Source organism: Enoplosus armatus, chromosome 7 (genome assembly GCF_043641665.1).
Source record: "Enoplosus armatus isolate fEnoArm2 chromosome 7, fEnoArm2.hap1, whole genome shotgun sequence".
NCBI classification, from domain to species: Eukaryota; Metazoa; Chordata; class Actinopteri; order Centrarchiformes; family Enoplosidae; genus Enoplosus; species Enoplosus armatus.
The window spans coordinates 21,720,784-21,739,386 of record NC_092186.1 but is presented as its reverse complement, the minus strand read 5'-3'; the positions used below and the strand labels follow the sequence as shown (position 1 = coordinate 21,739,386).

Sequence of the window (18,603 nt, the reverse complement as noted above, 5' to 3'; positions counted from 1 at the left end):
AGACCTCCATTCTCCATCTATCCATGTTATTTGTTTTCACTGACCCACTACAGCCAGTGGGTCAGTGATTAGTCAAACAGATCTGCCTCCCTTTGCCCCCTCTAATACACCTTCTTGAATCCCAGTAATGGATTTTACTCTTTAACCCCTGTGCTCCATTTGTTTGAGTGTGCATGTGTCTAAACACCACTGGGTTTATGTTAGGTTTTAGAGGACATATTGCCCTCCTATCCTGCTAATTGACAGGCTGATTGACACCTTCACGCCCCCTCCCCCACCCACCCACCTGGACCTCTGATACCCTGCAGTCCTCCGAGGAAGTGATGTCACCAGGTCAGGAGCGTTGTGAGGAGTGACGGGATTGATGTGGGGTCCTTCCCTGCATGTCGAATCACCATGTATGTGTTCACCCTGTTATTAAAACCCTTTAGCATCATCCACAGTCATGACTTCCTGCCTGTGTGGGCAAAGACTGGGCCTTAATACTTAGACAGCAGTCTAACACATGAAACACCATCATTCTGTGGACTATTTTAGATAAGATCAGCATGCAAGTTCCAATTAGGGAAATGTTAAAAAAAGCCCCATAAATATTGTTTTACTTTCCATCTCATTATTTCAACCATAGGCAGTTTCATAAAAGCTTTAACTTTTCATTCAGTTATAATATCCAGTCTCAGGGTATTACATAGTGCAGTGTTTTGGTTTCTGATAAGCCTTCATACTCATTATACAGACATATTATGTAAACTGGACTTCCTGGAAAGTCTTGTGTCTTCTCACCGGCACCTGAAGCAACATGCCTCTCATGTTTAATGCAAGGCTGTTTTCAACCTGAACAGACAAAGAAAAAAGGAAGTTAAGCTTAAACATAAAATACAAGGAAAATGGAAGCTGTTGCTATACTGTAAGAAAAACACTTGCTTAAAAGATTTCTACTTCCGAACCGTGTATTGAATATTTGAAATGAGAAGAAAACCCACCAACTCAAATCCACCCATGATGCCCTCTCTACATCGTCTCTTATGTGTCGTCCTTCCTCTTTTAGTACACTCCTTCTCTCTGACAGAAGCCTCTATTGTTGCAGTCAGTAGTAACACGAGGACTCTGGAGGGCCCCTTCTTTCTCCATTGTATCCTAATGCAGCGCCTAGCGGCCCTCGCTCCCTGTTCATTCCCAGCACGGTCACGGGCCACTGGCAGCCACAGACCCCAGTCAACCTCAGCCTCTGGTGGCCATTTTGGCTCCCCGTCAGTGAGAGATCATTATACGCTGCAGCCACACATGCATTCTACAATTCTCCTATGATAATTGAGTTACACTGTTATAAATCACTGCCCTACAGTTATTGTGGGTTGTTGCAAAATATCAGCGTACATTTCACCAGCGTTGCACAGTTAAAAGTAAAAAAAGTGAGACAACATCCTGTTTTTATGTCTTGCTGAGTACTAATTCTGTGGTACCTTTTATAATTGTAAACAGACTGAATAATGCCGAACAGATTTTGGTTTCTCATCTTCTTTTTCATCATCTGTGTCTTCAGGACAGCGACCACGCCATTGTCCATTGTTTTCTCTGCCCACCCGCTCCTTTCCAGACCCACAAGTGTCTTTGATTTGTTGCTGGACACCCTCTAACACACACACACACACACACACACACACACACACACACACACACGTTCACAAACACTCTGTGCAGAGGCACAAAGATGTCGTATGTCAGTGAGTCACTGAGCTCAAGAACACGTTTAAATCCAACTATGATCTGTGTTGGATGACATTTCCTCAGTACGTCACTTTATCGTACCTGATGAAGCAAGATGACACACAGAATAACCTTAAAATAAAACTACCAATCAGACTGTAACAAACGACACCAGTGGTTTTGTCCATGTTAGCCAATGTACTACACATCACATGACCTTTACATCAAATCTATTTTGCCGTTTTAACCATGCTGCTGTGTTTTTAGAAATTCTGATGAATTTGGTCTCCAGCCATCTCCATTCATTTCTACACAATACAATATAAAAAAAAAACAGAATCAAAAACATATCTTGTAACACTGAATAAACAACATGACAAATGTCATGCACAGAATAGTACAGTACATATTCAGTCATGATTTTTTTTTAGTTTAGGAGCTTAAACTTGCAAAAACATGCCATGGTCCCTTAAAACCACACTTCCAGATTTCGTTAGAGCCCTCAAATCCCTAAATTCTCTCTCAGCTTACTGTTGTTTCAAAAGTCACCAGAGTTCATAGAGTATTTTTCAAAACATCAACAGGGAGTAGAGAAGAGACTTGGGGATTCGGGGGTTGCTTTCGCGCACTAAAACAAAACCAGGGAGCGTGTGTTTAAAGAACACATACAGCACAAGCTGAGGGGCATCCCCAATCAGGATACAGCAGCTGTGACCTCATGCTGCCGGCAGCTCATCTCCTCGTCACTCAGCACCCACAGCAGCTCCTGGAAACGAAACCCCCAAATCTAAAATGTCATCGGGATCCGCCCCTTGCCTACTCACCCTCAAATCCCATCAATTCTATATCCCCCTCCTGCAAAGAGTGTTGAGTTTCACATCCCCTCAACCCCAAAACTCAACACAAACCCTGTCATCCCAGCCCACAGCTTCTTGACGAGAAATAGCCAAGTTTACGTGGTGAGGGCCTAAAAGATTTGTCCCATAATCAAAACATAAAGTAGAGACCTAACAATGAAATCCCACACAAGGAGAAGTTTGTTTATGCTGGAATAAACACAGCGTGTGCCTCAGTAGTAATGTCCCACACTTTTTAAGCTGTTTTTGAAGATGCAAAAAGTTTGAATATTTGGCAAATGGGGGGAAAAGAGCCATTACTCAAAGATAAGAAACTAATGCACTCAAAATGCCTCCCGGATTAGTAGTTCTTCTTAATGCTCAACAGTCTGAACTGGAGGAATTTCTTTTTGATAAGCCATGGATTCAAGTGCTCTGTATCTTTTGCATCTGTCCGATAATGATTCCTCATTTTTTTTCCAAGTCCAGCAGTGGGGTTTGGACAGATCACACACTGACAATGAAACAAAGGAAAGAAGTGCGGATGCTTTGCTATGGCATAAACCAGCGCACCACCACCTTCACCAAAGAGGCGATGCTTTGGCGTTCTCGTTCTACTTTTTCTTTATTCATGTATGAGTGATTTATTTGTGTTTCCTTGCCGAAGTCGGTAGCGTCCTGTGTTACAGAGAGAGAGGTGGAGGGAAAGAAAGCGAGGGAAGGGTGGAGGTGGACTGAGAAGTATTAGCAGTTCCTGCAAAAGTGGTAAAAAAAAAAAAAGGGAGACTCCACATTTTGATCGATTACAAGCTTTAAAGGAATCTTGTCTTCACTGCCAAATTTAACTTTTTGTTCTTTCTTTTTTTTTTCTGAGGATGATGAAGTGCGAAGTCGACTCTGAATGAATCATCCATTTTTGTGGGCTTAACGTTCAACCTCCTCAGCTTTTAGAAAACTCTCCCTTTCCTGTTAATAGTACATTTGTCCACAGTCGTGAAACCCTAACCCTCGTCGCTGGGGTCAAGGGGTCACTGTGTGTGTGTGTGTGTGTGTCATTGTGTTTGTTTTACTCTGTTTGTGTCCATACAGTAAAAAAACAAACAAAAAAAAACTGTTTTGGTTAAGGTAGAGCTATCTTCAAATGTTCAGCTGTGTCTCATTGTTGCAGTCAAAACACAAACAAAACAGCCCGCTTCATCCTGTCATCAGTTTCTGGTTTATCAGTTTACCATCTCATATGCTCATACGTGTGTGTGTGTGTGTGTGTGTGTGAGTGTGTGTGTGTGTGTGTGTGTGTGTGTGTGTATATGATATGATATAATAACACAATATACAAACCAGTGTTTATCAACTTCATTTTTGTGTTAAATAAATGCCCACGTGTGTAGGTATATTGTATACTGTATACACACATGAGTGAAAGGAAAATGACGTGCATCTCTGGTAGAACGGATGTTGCCAGTTTATGAATGTTGCCTGACTTGTCTTTCTTACTCTCTCCGAAGTGATCAAATCAGAAGGACTGAGTTCAAAGCTTGGCTTGCATGCTCACATCTCTTCCTCGATTTAAAAAAAAAAAACGATCCGATGCAACTCTCCATATGTGCACAGTTTTAGAAAATATGCCGCAAACTTGTCACAACCCATCCAGAACCAGCCAGCATTGAGACTGTCTCGAGCACTGGAGTCTGCAGTCTGGGTCTCGCTGTCCTGGTACCACCCACGTGTGAATGTATGCGACCGTATGGATGTGAATCAGGGTGGTGCTGGAAAAAGAGCATGGCTGCTTAGCAAGCGCTTCCCTGAATAAATAATGAGGTTGGAAAAATTGTAATTGGACAATGAATCAATGTCCTCAATACCTTGTTTAGGTTCTGTGGTGAGGCTCGCCTTTCTGTTTAGATCTGGATTGTAGATCGGGGCTCGGAGGGAAAAGCCTCTCCTTGTAATTAACTATTATAAAACATTACACCGAGGGCCCATGGCGTTGGTGTGTAAAATAAAAGGCCTGAACAGCCATCCACTGTTTACACAAATAGCAACCGCACTTGGCTCTCCCTGCCTGGAATAGCTTACACACACACAGACACACACACACACACACACACACACACACACACACACACACACACACACACACACACACACACACACACTCACACAAAGAAACAAATGGATAGACACAAATACAACCCCAGAAAGATTTTTTGGAAAACCTCAGAAGTCTCACAGTGATTAGGTTAATGTAGACGTGTCGTTACCACCCAGCTCTCTCTTTGGACATGTTATAAGTCACTTCTGCTGCGCTGGACAGGATGCAGACACTTCAATGAGCCGCTCAGACACGACTTTCGATCTAAGTCGACTTTGAGAAGAGTGAAAGAAATGAAAGTACAGAAAGCAGTGAGGGGCTGAGCTGCTTCGGTTGAGGCCGTTTCGGACTGGCCAGAGTTGTAATTTGCCTGCGGGGCTCTGGCTGCGTTGCGGTGGATCGTCTGCTCTCCCTTGTCATTTACTTGTCTGTGTGTGGCTTGATGTGTGTCCACCGTCCTCTGTGACGCACAACCAAACTAACCTCTCGGCTGCCTGGACACACTCCAGCCCTCACTTTGTATCCTGTGTGTGTGTGTGTGTGTGTGTGTTTTCTCATGCTCTAGCTGCCTTTTTCATACTCTGCTTCATTACATTGAGAACGGCTGCAGCCAATCAATCAACGATCCCTCAAACAATTAAAGTAGTTTTCACAATGGCACAAAACTCTGAAATGCCAGACATGATTTTCACCTAAAGAGATGAAGCTCTTCGCCAAAGGAAAGATATCTGAAGATGTTTGTGGCTTGATGAAGGGGTGCTAAGCCGTCTGCAGGCACACCGCAACATGAGCTCATTTATTACCGATTTCCACATTTTAGTAGGGAAGTTACATATTCCAAGGATATAATCTGTGTAAACCTGTATTAGCTGTAAATGTAATGTTATCATATCTCCATGGAACCGGCAGTATGCAGACCACTGCTCTATAGTTATCTGTGTGTGTGTGTGTGTGTGTGTGTGTGTGTGTTTGAATATGTGTGTCCACGTCTGGAAAGCCCATTCAGATATGTACCGCCGGGTAGAGAGAGAGCTGACCTTGGCCCCTCAGTCACTTAACACTCCTCAGAGAGAAGCAACCTAATGACCCCGTACTCACACCAAACGCATACACACCCTTGGCGTTACAAAGGCTGCGTGTGTGTGCGTTTGTGCCCACATAGCTGTTCATTCATTTGTGCCTGCCTGCCTGCATCATTGTCACCTTGTTTTCAGTTGCATCTTTAAAGCCTTTCAGTGCAGTTTTACAGTTTGTGGAGTAATTGGTGTAATTCACCCGCTGTTGCGTCTCTCGTAAACCACCTGACAACAAAGACGGCAGACGTGGTCGGATGATAATGAAGCGTTAAGCCTCCAGAGGCTCTATTTTACAGTGAGGCCGAATGTGAAATGAAGCGGTGTGCCTTGATAGCAAAACATTAGTGTTTTAATGAAGTAAGTAAAATATTGGTCGGCTAGCTACAAACAAGGTTGTATTTCCGTTATCATTACTCAGCGTCTGTCCGCTTTATAATTTAATGTATTAAGCATTTTCCAAAATTTCACACCGCGGTCGGTTTCCAGTGGAGTGCTTCTGTTTGTCATTACTCGAGCAGTAGTGTCTGACGCATGAGGATGTACTTTATATCAGCCAATAGCTACAATATGGTTCTTTTGTGCTTGGTTTTGTGTGTGTGTGTGTGTGTGTGTGTGTGTGCGTGCGCAGTGGCATCATGCACTCCCCTATATACTGTGGTTATGCCTGGTCTTAAAGTCCCCATATGGCACGATTTAAAGCACATGACACAGTGATCTCACGCTGAACGAATAGCCTGCTAGTCAGCATGTGGTTTGTGTGTGTGTGTGTGTGTGTGCACGTATGAGTGAGTGTATATACGGAATGAGAGAGGTTAGAGATCAAGGCTGAACAAGAAAGAGGGAGGGAGATAGATGGATTAAAAAAGGAGGACAGGAGCGGAGTTTCGTAGAAACGTAGAAAAGGGACAACAACAAAAAATCATCAGAGGAAGTAAAAGTTGTGAAAACATGTTCATCAACTCCTTCTCGCCCTCTCTGCATGTGTTTCAGATTATGGCTCATGATGACATCTCTCTGCCATAAACAGGAATAAAGTCAAACAGCCAAACATTAATTCCTAATGCAGTTTACATCTGTGCTGTGAATTGGAGTGTGTGTGTGTGTGTGTGTGTGTGTGTGCATTTCAGATCTCTGCCTTTGACTTGAATGTAATTTATCTTGCAAAGGGAGACCTGTTGGTTTAGGACCAGCAACAAGAAGCAGCCCTTTCCTTCCACTGAAGTGCAACGAGTTGGTTTTGTGTCATTTTCAAACGTACACTGACCTCTAGTGGGATTTCCGTGTATTGCAGCATGTTCTCAGGCGTCTGTAACTCCGTCTGCAGAAGTCATCTTGCTCTTCCAGCTGTACAAATACTGCAGATGTACTGTATGTGTTAATATTGCTGAGATGTCTGTAAACAAACGTCAAGTCCCTCCGCACTCTCTCCTCTGTCTCTCTGTGCGTCTCAGGGAGGACTTTGATGAAGAGGGATTCTGCCAGCCGTACAGAGGCATAGCCTGCGCCCGCTTCATCGGCAACCGCAGCATCTTCGTCGACTCGTTGCAGATGCAGGGCGAGATCGAGACCCAGATCACAGGTGAGAAACGGGGCGACTTGTATAAGTGGGTTTGGCCCCCCTTTTTAATGCAAAAAGTTTGCTTACGAACTATTTGTACAGTAGGTGACATTTATTCATTTTCTTCTGAGTGTTTGTGCATTTTTAAAATGATTCTCTAAACAGACATCATTTGGCCATATTAACTGTAGCTATAATGCATTCATTTACAAACGTGTGCATCTACATTGAATGTTGCCAGATCAGCAAAGCCTTGAGGACAAACTAGTTGTTCCCTTTCAGGCGTTTTTGTGTCTGACAGCCGGCTTTCATCCAGTGAGTTCACCAGTTCAACCATCATTTAGCAACTCTGTCTTGACTAGCCAAACCCTGCTCACATATGTCTCCAGCCACCGGGGCTGATCGAGCACCTTTGTTAAGCTGCCTTCTCTGCGTACACTAAATCAATGAAAACCATCTGCGAGTGAGGACTGTTTCGAAGGTAAACCTTAACTAACAAGAGGTAGGGAGAAAACAGGACGTCGCGTATGGAGTTCAAAGGACGTTCATACTGTTTCCTACTGTTCCACATGTCTGTGTCTCTGCTTCTGTGTTTTTGTTTAGCGCGTTTGCGTGCATACGTCCTCAGAGGTCACTTTAATGTGTGCGTGTTATTGGTTACATCCGTGCAGCTGTCTTCAGCTCCTCCCCTGAAACAGTTCGGGGACAAAGGGGCCATGAACTCAGACTCTGAGCCTGAAACATCAAGGACGAGTGATAATTAAGATTTATGATGCCACGGGGTCGTAAATGAGGCAACAGCAGGACTGTTCATCATGCATTTCATTCACCACGGCATCCGCATTCGGTAGCAGTTCGCCATCTTAAATTCAGTATCACTTTCACTGTTCTTCGATATCATTTTATTCAAGCAGCGTGTACTGGAGGAGCGGTTGGATAACTGCCAACCACAACTTGAGTTATCCACTTTATGATCGCTTGTCTTCTCCTCAACCCCCCCGCAGAGCTGCTTTACTGATAATCCCAACCACAGAAAGGCACATGTGTACAATAACCGTACAGTATGTCTATGAATCATGCATTTACTGCTGCAGCTTTAAGCGCCAGTCTCCCGTCTTTTATCCTTCATGTGTTTAGATGCTCAAAAGTTAAAAGCAGCGTGAGCTCAGGGTTACTTTTAACATCCTTGTGTCTTTTTTTTCTTCTTCTGTCTCTTGTCTCTTAAACAACAAACACCTTAATAAAGATGCTAAATGTATAGATGAATTATGATGCCAGACTGTGATGAAATGACTACATGACCTCTGTCTCTTCCAGCGGCCTTCACCATGATCGGGACCTCCAACCATTTGTCCGATCGTTGCTCCCAGTTTGCCATCCCTTCCCTCTGCCACTTTGCCTTCCCGACATGCGACCGCAGCTCTGGAACCGACAAACCTCGGGACCTGTGCAAGGACGAGTGTGAGATCCTGGAGAACGACTTGTGCAAGACGGAGTACATCATCGCCCGCTCGAACCCCATCATCCTGAAGAGACTCAAGCTGCCAAACTGTGAGGACCTGGCTGCCTTTGACAGCCCGGCGGCTGCCAACTGTCTGCGGATCGGCATCCCCATGGCCGAGCCCATAAACAAGAGTAAGACATGTTCACCTGCTCATTGCGTGACTTCCCTTATTACTACTGCTAGTAGACCTCGCTGCTAACAAGAGCTGTTTTGAATGCTGTGCTTATTGGAGAGTCCGAAGTTTAGTTAAATTTAGGGCTGTAACTAACGATTATATTCATCATCGAATAAACTGCAAATCATTTAGTGGATTATTTGATAATCATTTAGTCTATAAAATGTCAAAAAGTTGTGAAAAATGTGCATCACAACTTCCCAGAGCACAAAGTGATCCCTTTAAATTGCTTGTTTGGTCAAAAAATGAGTAGTCCTTAATAGACCTGGGCCTGTGAGTTCATTGGTAAGCCCCGTCCACTACCAGCCAGAATGATATGAGCATACTTACACACAAACACCTCATGCACAACCACGCCTTCCTCTCCCCCAGATCACAAGTGTTACAACAACAGCGGGGCAGACTACAGAGGGACGGTCAGCATGACCAAGTCGGGGCGTCAGTGTCAGCCGTGGAACTCCCAGTATCCTCACAGCCACACCTACCTGGCCGTCCGCTACCCGGAGCTGAATGGAGGACACTCGTACTGCCGCAACCCTGGGAACAAGCACGAGGCCCCCTGGTGCTTCACGCTGGACGAGGGGGTCCGCATGGAGCTCTGTGACATACCCATCTGTGGTGAGCGACCACAATATGTCGAAGTGTCTAATAACGGGAGTCACAGCGCGTAATGATGTCTTTGTGACACATTCGCAGATACTTGGTTTGATTTCCAAAACACATTTCTTATTCAACTAAAATGATAATAATATAATAAAGAGAAGATTTAGTCATCTTCATATAGTTGTTCATGATCTCCTTCGTCTGCTGTCCTAGTGTGCAAATAAATTTGCATAATGGGACAATGCTTATTTGTCACCACTTTTTTTTTATTATTCTTACTGTATTATCGAAGATGTTATGAAAAATATTACGGATTGGCAAAATTATTATCATTTGGCTGTAGGGCTGAAACTAATGATTCTTTTCATGATTATTTGTTTGGTCCATAACACGTCGGAAAATAGTGACACATTGCCATCGCAAGCCCCATGAGACGTCTTCAAATGTATTTTATCGCGTCAGTTATTTACATTTTTTTCAACGATTAATCGATTATTAAAATAGTTGCAGTCGACTGCTCTAGTGTGCCACTTTATCACATTACATCGCCCTGCCATACAGTAGCCTATATATCTGATATTATTCCTCTCTCTCCAGACCATAAAGACAAGTCTGGCGGCAGCAACATGGAGATCTTGTACATCCTGGTTCCCAGTGTGGCGATCCCATTGGCCATCGCCCTGCTCTTCTTCTTCATTTGCGTGTGCCGCAACAACCAGAAGTCCCCCAGGCCTCCTGCCCCTCGCCAGCCCAAACCAGTCCGGGGGCAAAACGTGGAGATGTCCATGCTCACAACTGCATACAAGCCAAAGGTAAAGCAGCACAGTCACAGCGTGTACGCACATAGTAAATGATGGAGGCTCTCCGTCCGTGTTTACGGAGCACAAGGGGAAAAATGGACTCAAATGAAATGTACACACTTCCATATCCCATAAAAGATTAAAACATAACGTGAGGATATATGATAGGACGATAGAGAAAAAATGTCATCTGCAACTTCAATCAATCATATAACATTACCAATACATTATGGGGCTTAATCCCACTTGTTTATGTTGAAGTGTTAATGATGACTTTAATGACAAGCTCCAGTGGTATAGTCTGCTGCGCCTTAGGTTCATGTTCACGCTGATTTACTACAAACAAACCAAGAGGAGTAAACATGATGGTAACTCATTGATTGGACAGCTTTGATGACATCATCCTGCATCATCAGTGCTACATGGACCCATGTGGGGAAATCAAATTCTCATGACTGACAGCGAGTTGTGCAGTAATGAACTGCTTCTGACGTCTGTATTTATGTTCTCCGGAGTCACCGAAATAATTGATTATGAGGGTTGTTAGTTGAGACTGGTATTGGACCTCATACTGTACGCCATGTACAACGACAAACAGGTAGAAACAGGATAAAAAAAAAAGGCCTCTCGTGCATTAATATTACCAGGGAATGATAGTTAGTGTTTAAGGAGGATTGCTAAAATACATGGAGTAGGACGTACACTCTGTTTTACCTCCGGTTCACTGTGATGTGTCAGGGAAAAACCCTGCACTCGCATGTTGACACGCATGTTTACCAAATGTTCTTGCATATATATATACATATATATATATATATGTATATATATATACAGAGTTCACATGGAGTTTGATTGACAGCTTTTACAGCAGCCTAAACAAACCAAACTAACTGGGCAAATGCACCACAGTTTGTTTGAACCAAACCAAGTTAGGTGTGTGAGGGCTCTAGGCTCATGGAGACATCGCAGTATACGTTTTTGCACACTTTCCTTCTTTCTGCCGCATTCTTGCTCAACATATCAGAACTATGAACTCGAGTCTTCCCACCGTCATCTCACTCCAGCATCCCCTGTTTGTAGAATAGCACCCGTACTGCTAAAAACGCACTTGCATACACTCACACAGCATTTTGGACTTTTTGACCATTTTGTGGTCAATCTAGACCGGTGCTCCTTTGCGGTGTGTTTGTCTTTTTAAGTCACAAGAGCAGACTGAGGAAGCAGTCAAAACACTGTGTGTGTGTGTGTCAACTGGGAAACGTCGCAGCATGCTGGGGTTACTGGTGTGTGTGTGGTGTGTGTGTGTGGTGTGTGTGTGTGTGTGTAAATGACCGGTCTCAGGCAAAGCTTCAGATCTCTATCATCAGAGCTCAGCAGGTCCAGGAATGTCCAACTGCAGCTCTTTTCCTCTCTGTTTATTTCTCTCCCACTGTCTCTGTTTCCACCTCTCCCCCCTCACACTCCTCCTCCCCCCTCCTGCTCTCACTTCATCCATCTCTCTTTGTTGCTCTTCTTCTGTCTCTCCCTCCATCCCTTTACCTCTTTTCCGCCCCCCTCGCTCTCCTTCATCCCCGCCCTCTTCCACAGAGCCTCTTTGTAATGTAGATCATCAAGCCCCCTGCTCTGCCAGGCCAACACATAGCTCACATTAGGATCATATTTCTGTCAAGGTTGCACACTCAGTCATATCATGTCTGTTTATCTTTTTCCACATAATTTTGGTGGTGGTGGTGGGAGGGGTGTTATCCAGACAGTGTGTCTGCTGGTGCAAACCAGAGCTGATGCTCAAGGTAGTGTGTATAATATTACTACCATCAACAGCTGCAGAAAGAACCGCAAACTGTCACCGGAGCGTCAGAAGCCATTAATATCTGTGGTTTATTTTATTTTTTATTTTCTTTGCGATGGAACACATCTTTCACTGACCTCAAAAGGGAGTCTCTCCTCACTGCGTCCAGATGACTACCTTGTATCTGCAAAGAGTCGTGGTTTACGGGAGATCAAAGAAGGTTTTTCAGAGCGACAACCATGCAGTTATGGAATTATACAGTTAAATTTGAATGGTCTTTGTGGACAACAAGGGCCTGAAATGTGCAGGTCTTAGCTCTTTCCTGTACGTGTATCTAATCTGGTAGCTAAGTACTGTAACCTACAGGACAGTTCGGGTAAATGAGGATTTGCATGCAAATTATACAGTCATTTATTTTTATTATTGCCAAGTCTCTCTTCATGACCCCTCTTATCTACGATTTTTTTCTTATGGTTGAGGTTAGGCTGCTACCCAGCAGGCTTTGCTGCAGGGTCACCCAGGGGCCATTGCCTGTGACAATCCATTTAGACACACATAAACACACGCACACACAAACCTGCTGTGGTGTGAGGAGGATCTGAGGGTTTGGGTGTGGGGAGAAAAGACGGGGTGAAACAAACCCATAACCAAAAACATCTGTGTCTCTCATAATATCAGCAGGCCCCCACACCCCCCTCACACACACACACACACACACACTCACATACACACCACCCCCCTCAGAGATCATACAGGCCTGTGTGTCTCTCTCCTGCTCACCGAGGAATTTCATTATTCATCTCAGAGTTCCTGGAAACTAAAAATCACTGCCAACCTCTCCTCACCTTTTATCTTCAAGTACAGCCACACACACACACACACACACACACACACACACACACACACACACACAGATCTCTTGATAATGTATTATTTATATTATTTATGTATCATATTAAAAATGAACATGTATCATTCTGAATCAGTTGCAGTGGGTGTTGTTGATGTTGATGTGAACTTTTAACTTCCTAAAATGTTTAAATTAAACTTTAATTTTTTGTCTATTGTATCACAGTGTCTGACGTTGCTTTGACAGCAAACTTTGGCATCTTGTCAATGTTTGTTTTCTCATTGACGCTCATACTTGTTTGCCTTCCTAACCAAATTAAATCAATCAGTTTTAAAGAGTAATTTAACATTAAGTCCCCTTTTTCGAATGAGTAAATAAAGATTAATGAGTGACTTTATAACACTAATAATTGAACCTGGTCCCAGTCTATAGTGTTCATTATAAGAGACATAAACATCGGCTGTCTGGGTTTGAATGCATTTGCTGAATTTGTTAAGAGAGCGTATTCCAGCTAAAGCAGGTCTTTAGGTGCCCTTTTAATTATGAATTAGATTTGATCCAAATAAATTATAAAACCTTGTCATGATCCCACAGTTCGGCTCAGTCCTGCTGGACAAACAAACGCAGGCTATATCCTCCTCAGTAAGACTACAAAGGTAATGCCCCCCCTCACAAAGAAAGCTGCGTATTTTTGCTTAGTCTTCCTAACAGCTGCCAACCTGCCAGTGAAATGACATTTTAAAACTGTGGACGTGTTGCCAGATTTTCCAACATCGCTTTCCAAAGGCTAAGAGGGAGTCATTAGGAGCTGATGTAATGGATTGAGTCTCATTATGACAATTATCAACTCTCTGGGCTATTCTTTCATTTGTTTTTTAAAGTTTCAAACGCATATTTGGTGTTGTATCAGGCAGTGTGCCTGCACCGAATTAAAATCACCAACATAAACTTCATGTCAACATTTCACTTCTCCGTACAAGGATAATGGTGAGGAAAGAGTCCTGGCCGAACAAAGAAAATAATGATCTAATTCTTCTGTCACATCTCTCCACACACTGATCTCACTTCTTCCTCTTTCTTTCTCCTTCCCTCTGCAGAGTAAGGCCAAAGAGCTTCCCCTGTCGGCCGTGCGGTTCATGGAGGAGCTCGGAGAGTGCACCTTAGGGAAGATCTACAAGGGTCACCTGTATCTGCCGGGCATGGACCAGGCACAGCTCGTGGCCATCAAGACCCTGAAGGATGTCTCCAATGCCCAGCAGTGGGGCGACTTCCAGCAGGTACAGAATGGATCTCTGCCTCCAAAGCTTTTAAGTTGACTTCCTCCATTCAAGTTAAAAGAAATACTCAAACGTTTATGGATACACATGCAAAAATCAACCATGTGTAGCAGCTCTAAGGCTAAATAGTAAGTCATTTTTAAAAGACATGCTTCTAACTGGCAATTGTATGTGCATTGCTAAAAATAAAATGTGGTACTAAAATAATCTACTGTTTTAAACTACAAAGGACTATTTTCCCCCGTGGAAAGATCTCTCTTCCCACAAGACTTGAAGCATGACTTGTTATATTTGCACAGTAGGTAGACATGGTGGGCGACGGCAGACTGTATATACGGCTGAAAATCACTGAACAGCAGATTCATTCACTTGAAATAGTTCCAAAAATAAACTGTAACTGCCGGTGGATGGTCCAGATGCGTTAAAATGTGAAGGAGGACTGAAACAGACGACTTGTAAAAACATAATCCTCCCTTTCCATGTGCAGAGGATGAGGCAGACGTGGACTGCCAGCCTTTAAAGACACCTAGAGTGACCTTTTGAGTTTGAAACAGGCCAAACAAGCGTCTTATGGCCAAACAGTAGATTTAAGCTGGAGTATCACTTTAAGGTTTCAGGCTCCAATGAGCATATAAAAAGTCTTAGCTGAAATGAAGTTTCTTCCTGCTTGACGTTCACTGATTCGTTTTGGTTTCCGTGACAGGAGGCCGCAGTGCTGACAGAGCTGCAGCACCCAAACGTGGTGTGTCTGCTGGGTGTGGTGACCCAGGAGCAGCCTGTCTGTATGCTGTTTGACTTTTTGCCCCAAGGGGACCTCCACGAGTTCCTCATCATGCGTTCACCGCACTCCGACGTTGGCTGCAGCAGTGACGAGGACGGCACTGTGAAATCCAGCCTGGATCATGGAGACTTCCTGCACATGGCCATACAGGTGGGACATGAAAGCAGTCATATTTATTTCAGTTCATGAAAGTAGAGATTCTGCTTGCTGATTGCTGCTTTTCTCAAGTTGATTGAGTTTTGTCATCTCTCTTTGCTGTCCTGTTTCTCCTTCCAGACATACTTCACAGCTACGTCCTCCTTAAATGATTGTTTTCTTTCTGACTAATCAAACCCAGGTGACTGCTGGGATGGAGTACTTGGCCAGCCACTTTTACATCCATAAAGACCTTGCAGCTCGGAACATTCTGGTAGGTGAACAGCTCCACGTCAAGATCTCCGACCTGGGTCTCTCCAGAGAGATCTACTCCTCGGACTACTACTGCCTCCAGCCCAAAACTCTGCTGCCCATCCGCTGGATGCCCCCCGAGGCCATCACCTACGGCAAGTTCACCACAGACTCGGACATCTGGTCGTTCGGAGTTGTGCTGTGGGAGGTCTTCAGCTACGGTCTGCAGCCCTATTACGGCTTCTCCAACCAGGAAGTGATGGAGATGGTGAGAAAGAGGCAGCTGCTGCCCTGCCCCGAGGACTGTCCGCCAAGGTGTGTTCAGGTTAATGTTGCTAATCAGCAGAAGCTGTGTAAATTATGAGACGGTGATACAGTACATATGTTGTGTAACTTCTTTGTATTCTCACCTTGTGCTACAAAGCCCACAGACTTCTGAAGTTTAAACAACCAACATGGCATCTGTCAGGCTAGTAAGGCAACACATGTTCCCCTTTAGTTTCCTCTTAAAGGCCCTCTCCTTGTTGTGCTAATTATTAATGGAAAAAAAAACAAAAAACTGAGACTTAATTTAAGACCCAAACTCCATTTTAACCTCTTCAAGTCACAATCACATTATGCAATATAAAATGGGTAATCAGAATTCCTCAAAATTCATTTTTTATTTTACTTCTCTCTTTTATTTTTTGATATTTGAATGAAGTAGTGATCACGAGCAGAACCACATACGTATATTTAGCTGTGCTAAGAAAAACAGCTACTACTACTACTAAGACCATTCCCATCACATACAGAGTTTTTGTAGAACAATATGGAATATATCACATCCCACACACACAAAACAATGTGGGAGAAAAAAGGTGTTTTGTAGGCATTAAAATTTGATTATTTAATTAGCCTGATAACTAAGTAACTCTGTTGTCTTTCAGGTTTTATGGTTTGATGACCGAATGCTGGCAGGAGGGACCAGGACGTCGACCGCGCTTCAAGGACATCCACGCCCGCCTGCGAGCCTGGGAGGGGATGTCATCCCACGCCAGCTCCAGTACGCCCTCTGGTGGAGGAGGCAACGCCACCACCCAGACCACCTCGCTGAGCGCCAGTCCTGTCAGCAACCTCAGCAACCCCCGCTATGCTGCAGCCGCCGCCGCGGCTGCGGGGTACCTCTACCCAGCCCAGGCTATTCCCTCACCCGGCCAGATGGCTCCCATCACAGCCTGGACACCCATGGCTGTGACCCAAACCCACCAGCGCTTTATCCCCGTCAACGGATACCCCATCCCGCCAGGATACGCAGCTTTTCCAGCCCACTTCCCTCCCCCTGTCCCACCGACCAGGGTCATCCAGCACCACCTGCCTCCTCCCAAGAGCCGCTCACCCAGCAGCGCCAGCGGCTCCACCAGCACGGGTCACGTCAGCGGAGTGCCCTCCACCACGGGCTCCAACCATGATGCCAACACGCCGCTGCTCTCCCACTGCATCATGCCGGGGAGCGGCGGAGTGCAGGCTCAGGTGTACGGACAACTTTGCCAGAAGGGGATAGGACAACTGGACCACGCATCACAAACATCAGCGCTGCTCGCTGCTGATTCTGACGTACTGATGTACAACGACTCGATCATCACCGCAGACCTGTAGATAGAAAGAGGGACACTCACGCTCATTCTGCTCGGGACCCAAATTTGAGAAATTTAGCCGCCCACAGGGACCCAGTCGAACAATTCTCCTCTGGTCACAAGGAGACCAACAGAAACTGGCCTGGACGCTCATTTGGGTGTGCAACAAACACTGCCGCAGCTACACAAGTATATACACAGCTGTCTGACTTTTTTAATGCCTTATTGTTTAAAGCAAGTGTACTTACTACCACGGTTTGAAAATGTTATTATTTTAACCTCTGTGTAAATACGGTACATAAGTCCTGAATGAATGAGTGAAATACAAAGATATATATTCAAAAGAACTTTTTATTAAGGAAGAAAATTTAACAAAAAAGTAGCAAGTCCATCACGCGTCCTAAGAAATGATTTGTACAACAGTCTGACAAAACAGTTCCTGTGTCAACAACCCAGTCAGTGGACGGTTTGATGCAGGATGTGAAGGAAACACTGACATTTTATACCATGACCTTTGGGTGCCTTTCAGCAGTGGTGTGACTTGCTTGTTTCAGGACATATTAAAAACACGTGTGCTGTACATTTGCTTGTACAAAGAAACTGCGTTTAGCGAGCTATAACCAAGCGGACACAAAACCTGGGAACACCGGACTGAGCAAACGAGAAGTTCAGCAGCTTTTACCGAGACGACCAGCACCGACCTGCTCAAATACACCAGTACACAAGGCCAGACAGCTAACAGCTATGTGACAGCTCCCAATCAAAGCCGCTGGAATCCAAACTAGAACAGATTGGCTTTCGGCCATAAGTTGGCTAAAATACTCGATCTGCATCATCATTTTCACACAAAATCTCTTCGGAAATGACACCTGAATGTTTTTTGCGCAACCTCAGCATGACTATCCGACACTTTTGTACCTTGGACACAGGCTTTTTTTCGCCTTTTTCAAATCTCAGTATACATCTTTCCAGGAACAAGGAAGCTGGGAGCACTTCTGATTGGACAATAAACTCTTTGTCAGCCTTTCATTCTCCCTTCATTCCTCTCTTTCTCTCTCTCTCATCACTTCCCCCTCCTCCTTTCCCAGCGTCTTCCTCCCTCCCAGCGGATATCGCATCTAACTTCAAAAGCCGGCTGCAGAGGACCCCCTACAGATCTACAAATGAAATCACACAGCGCTCATATCCTCCACCGCCTCCACAGCTAAACTGGACAGGTCTCAGGGCAAACGCTTCATTCACAATCCAATTTACTGTCAGTGATGTAAGCTAAAATTTCACCCTCGCAAAAGAACATTTTTATTGTCAATTGGATATGGTGTTTTAATTTTCAGTGTTTGAAGTTTGAAGGAACATAAAGATTTTATTCACAGGGCGCGTCTTTGTCCTTTCCCTTCCTGTTTTCCGGCATCTGTATTGTGCAAAAAAAATACCATTCAAGACATGAATGTACTTAAACGTAATGTTAGCATCACAAAAATGAGCCTCAGTTAGTATTTTAGAAGGTCTCAGCCATGCACGTGAGCAGAAACCCCTATGAATAATATGTTTG

General features: G+C 44.3%; 1 protein-coding gene across 1 annotated transcript in view; it reads left to right on the top strand.

Annotated features, from left to right (window-relative positions):
• The window catches only part of ror1 (receptor tyrosine kinase-like orphan receptor 1), a 112,249-nt gene extending 95,176 nt beyond the window's left edge, over positions 1 to 17,073 (top strand). Inside the window, exons 5-12 of the mRNA XM_070909103.1 lie at positions 7,163 to 7,290; positions 8,587 to 8,904; positions 9,321 to 9,566; positions 10,149 to 10,363; positions 14,088 to 14,267; positions 14,971 to 15,198; positions 15,386 to 15,750; positions 16,365 to 17,073. Coding sequence (XP_070765204.1) covers positions 7,163 to 7,290; positions 8,587 to 8,904; positions 9,321 to 9,566; positions 10,149 to 10,363; positions 14,088 to 14,267; positions 14,971 to 15,198; positions 15,386 to 15,750; positions 16,365 to 17,073 — 2,389 coding nt within the window. The remainder of the gene's footprint in view (positions 1 to 7,162; positions 7,291 to 8,586; positions 8,905 to 9,320; positions 9,567 to 10,148; positions 10,364 to 14,087; positions 14,268 to 14,970; positions 15,199 to 15,385; positions 15,751 to 16,364) is intronic.
• Positions 17,074 to 18,603: the final 1,530 nt, after the last annotated feature.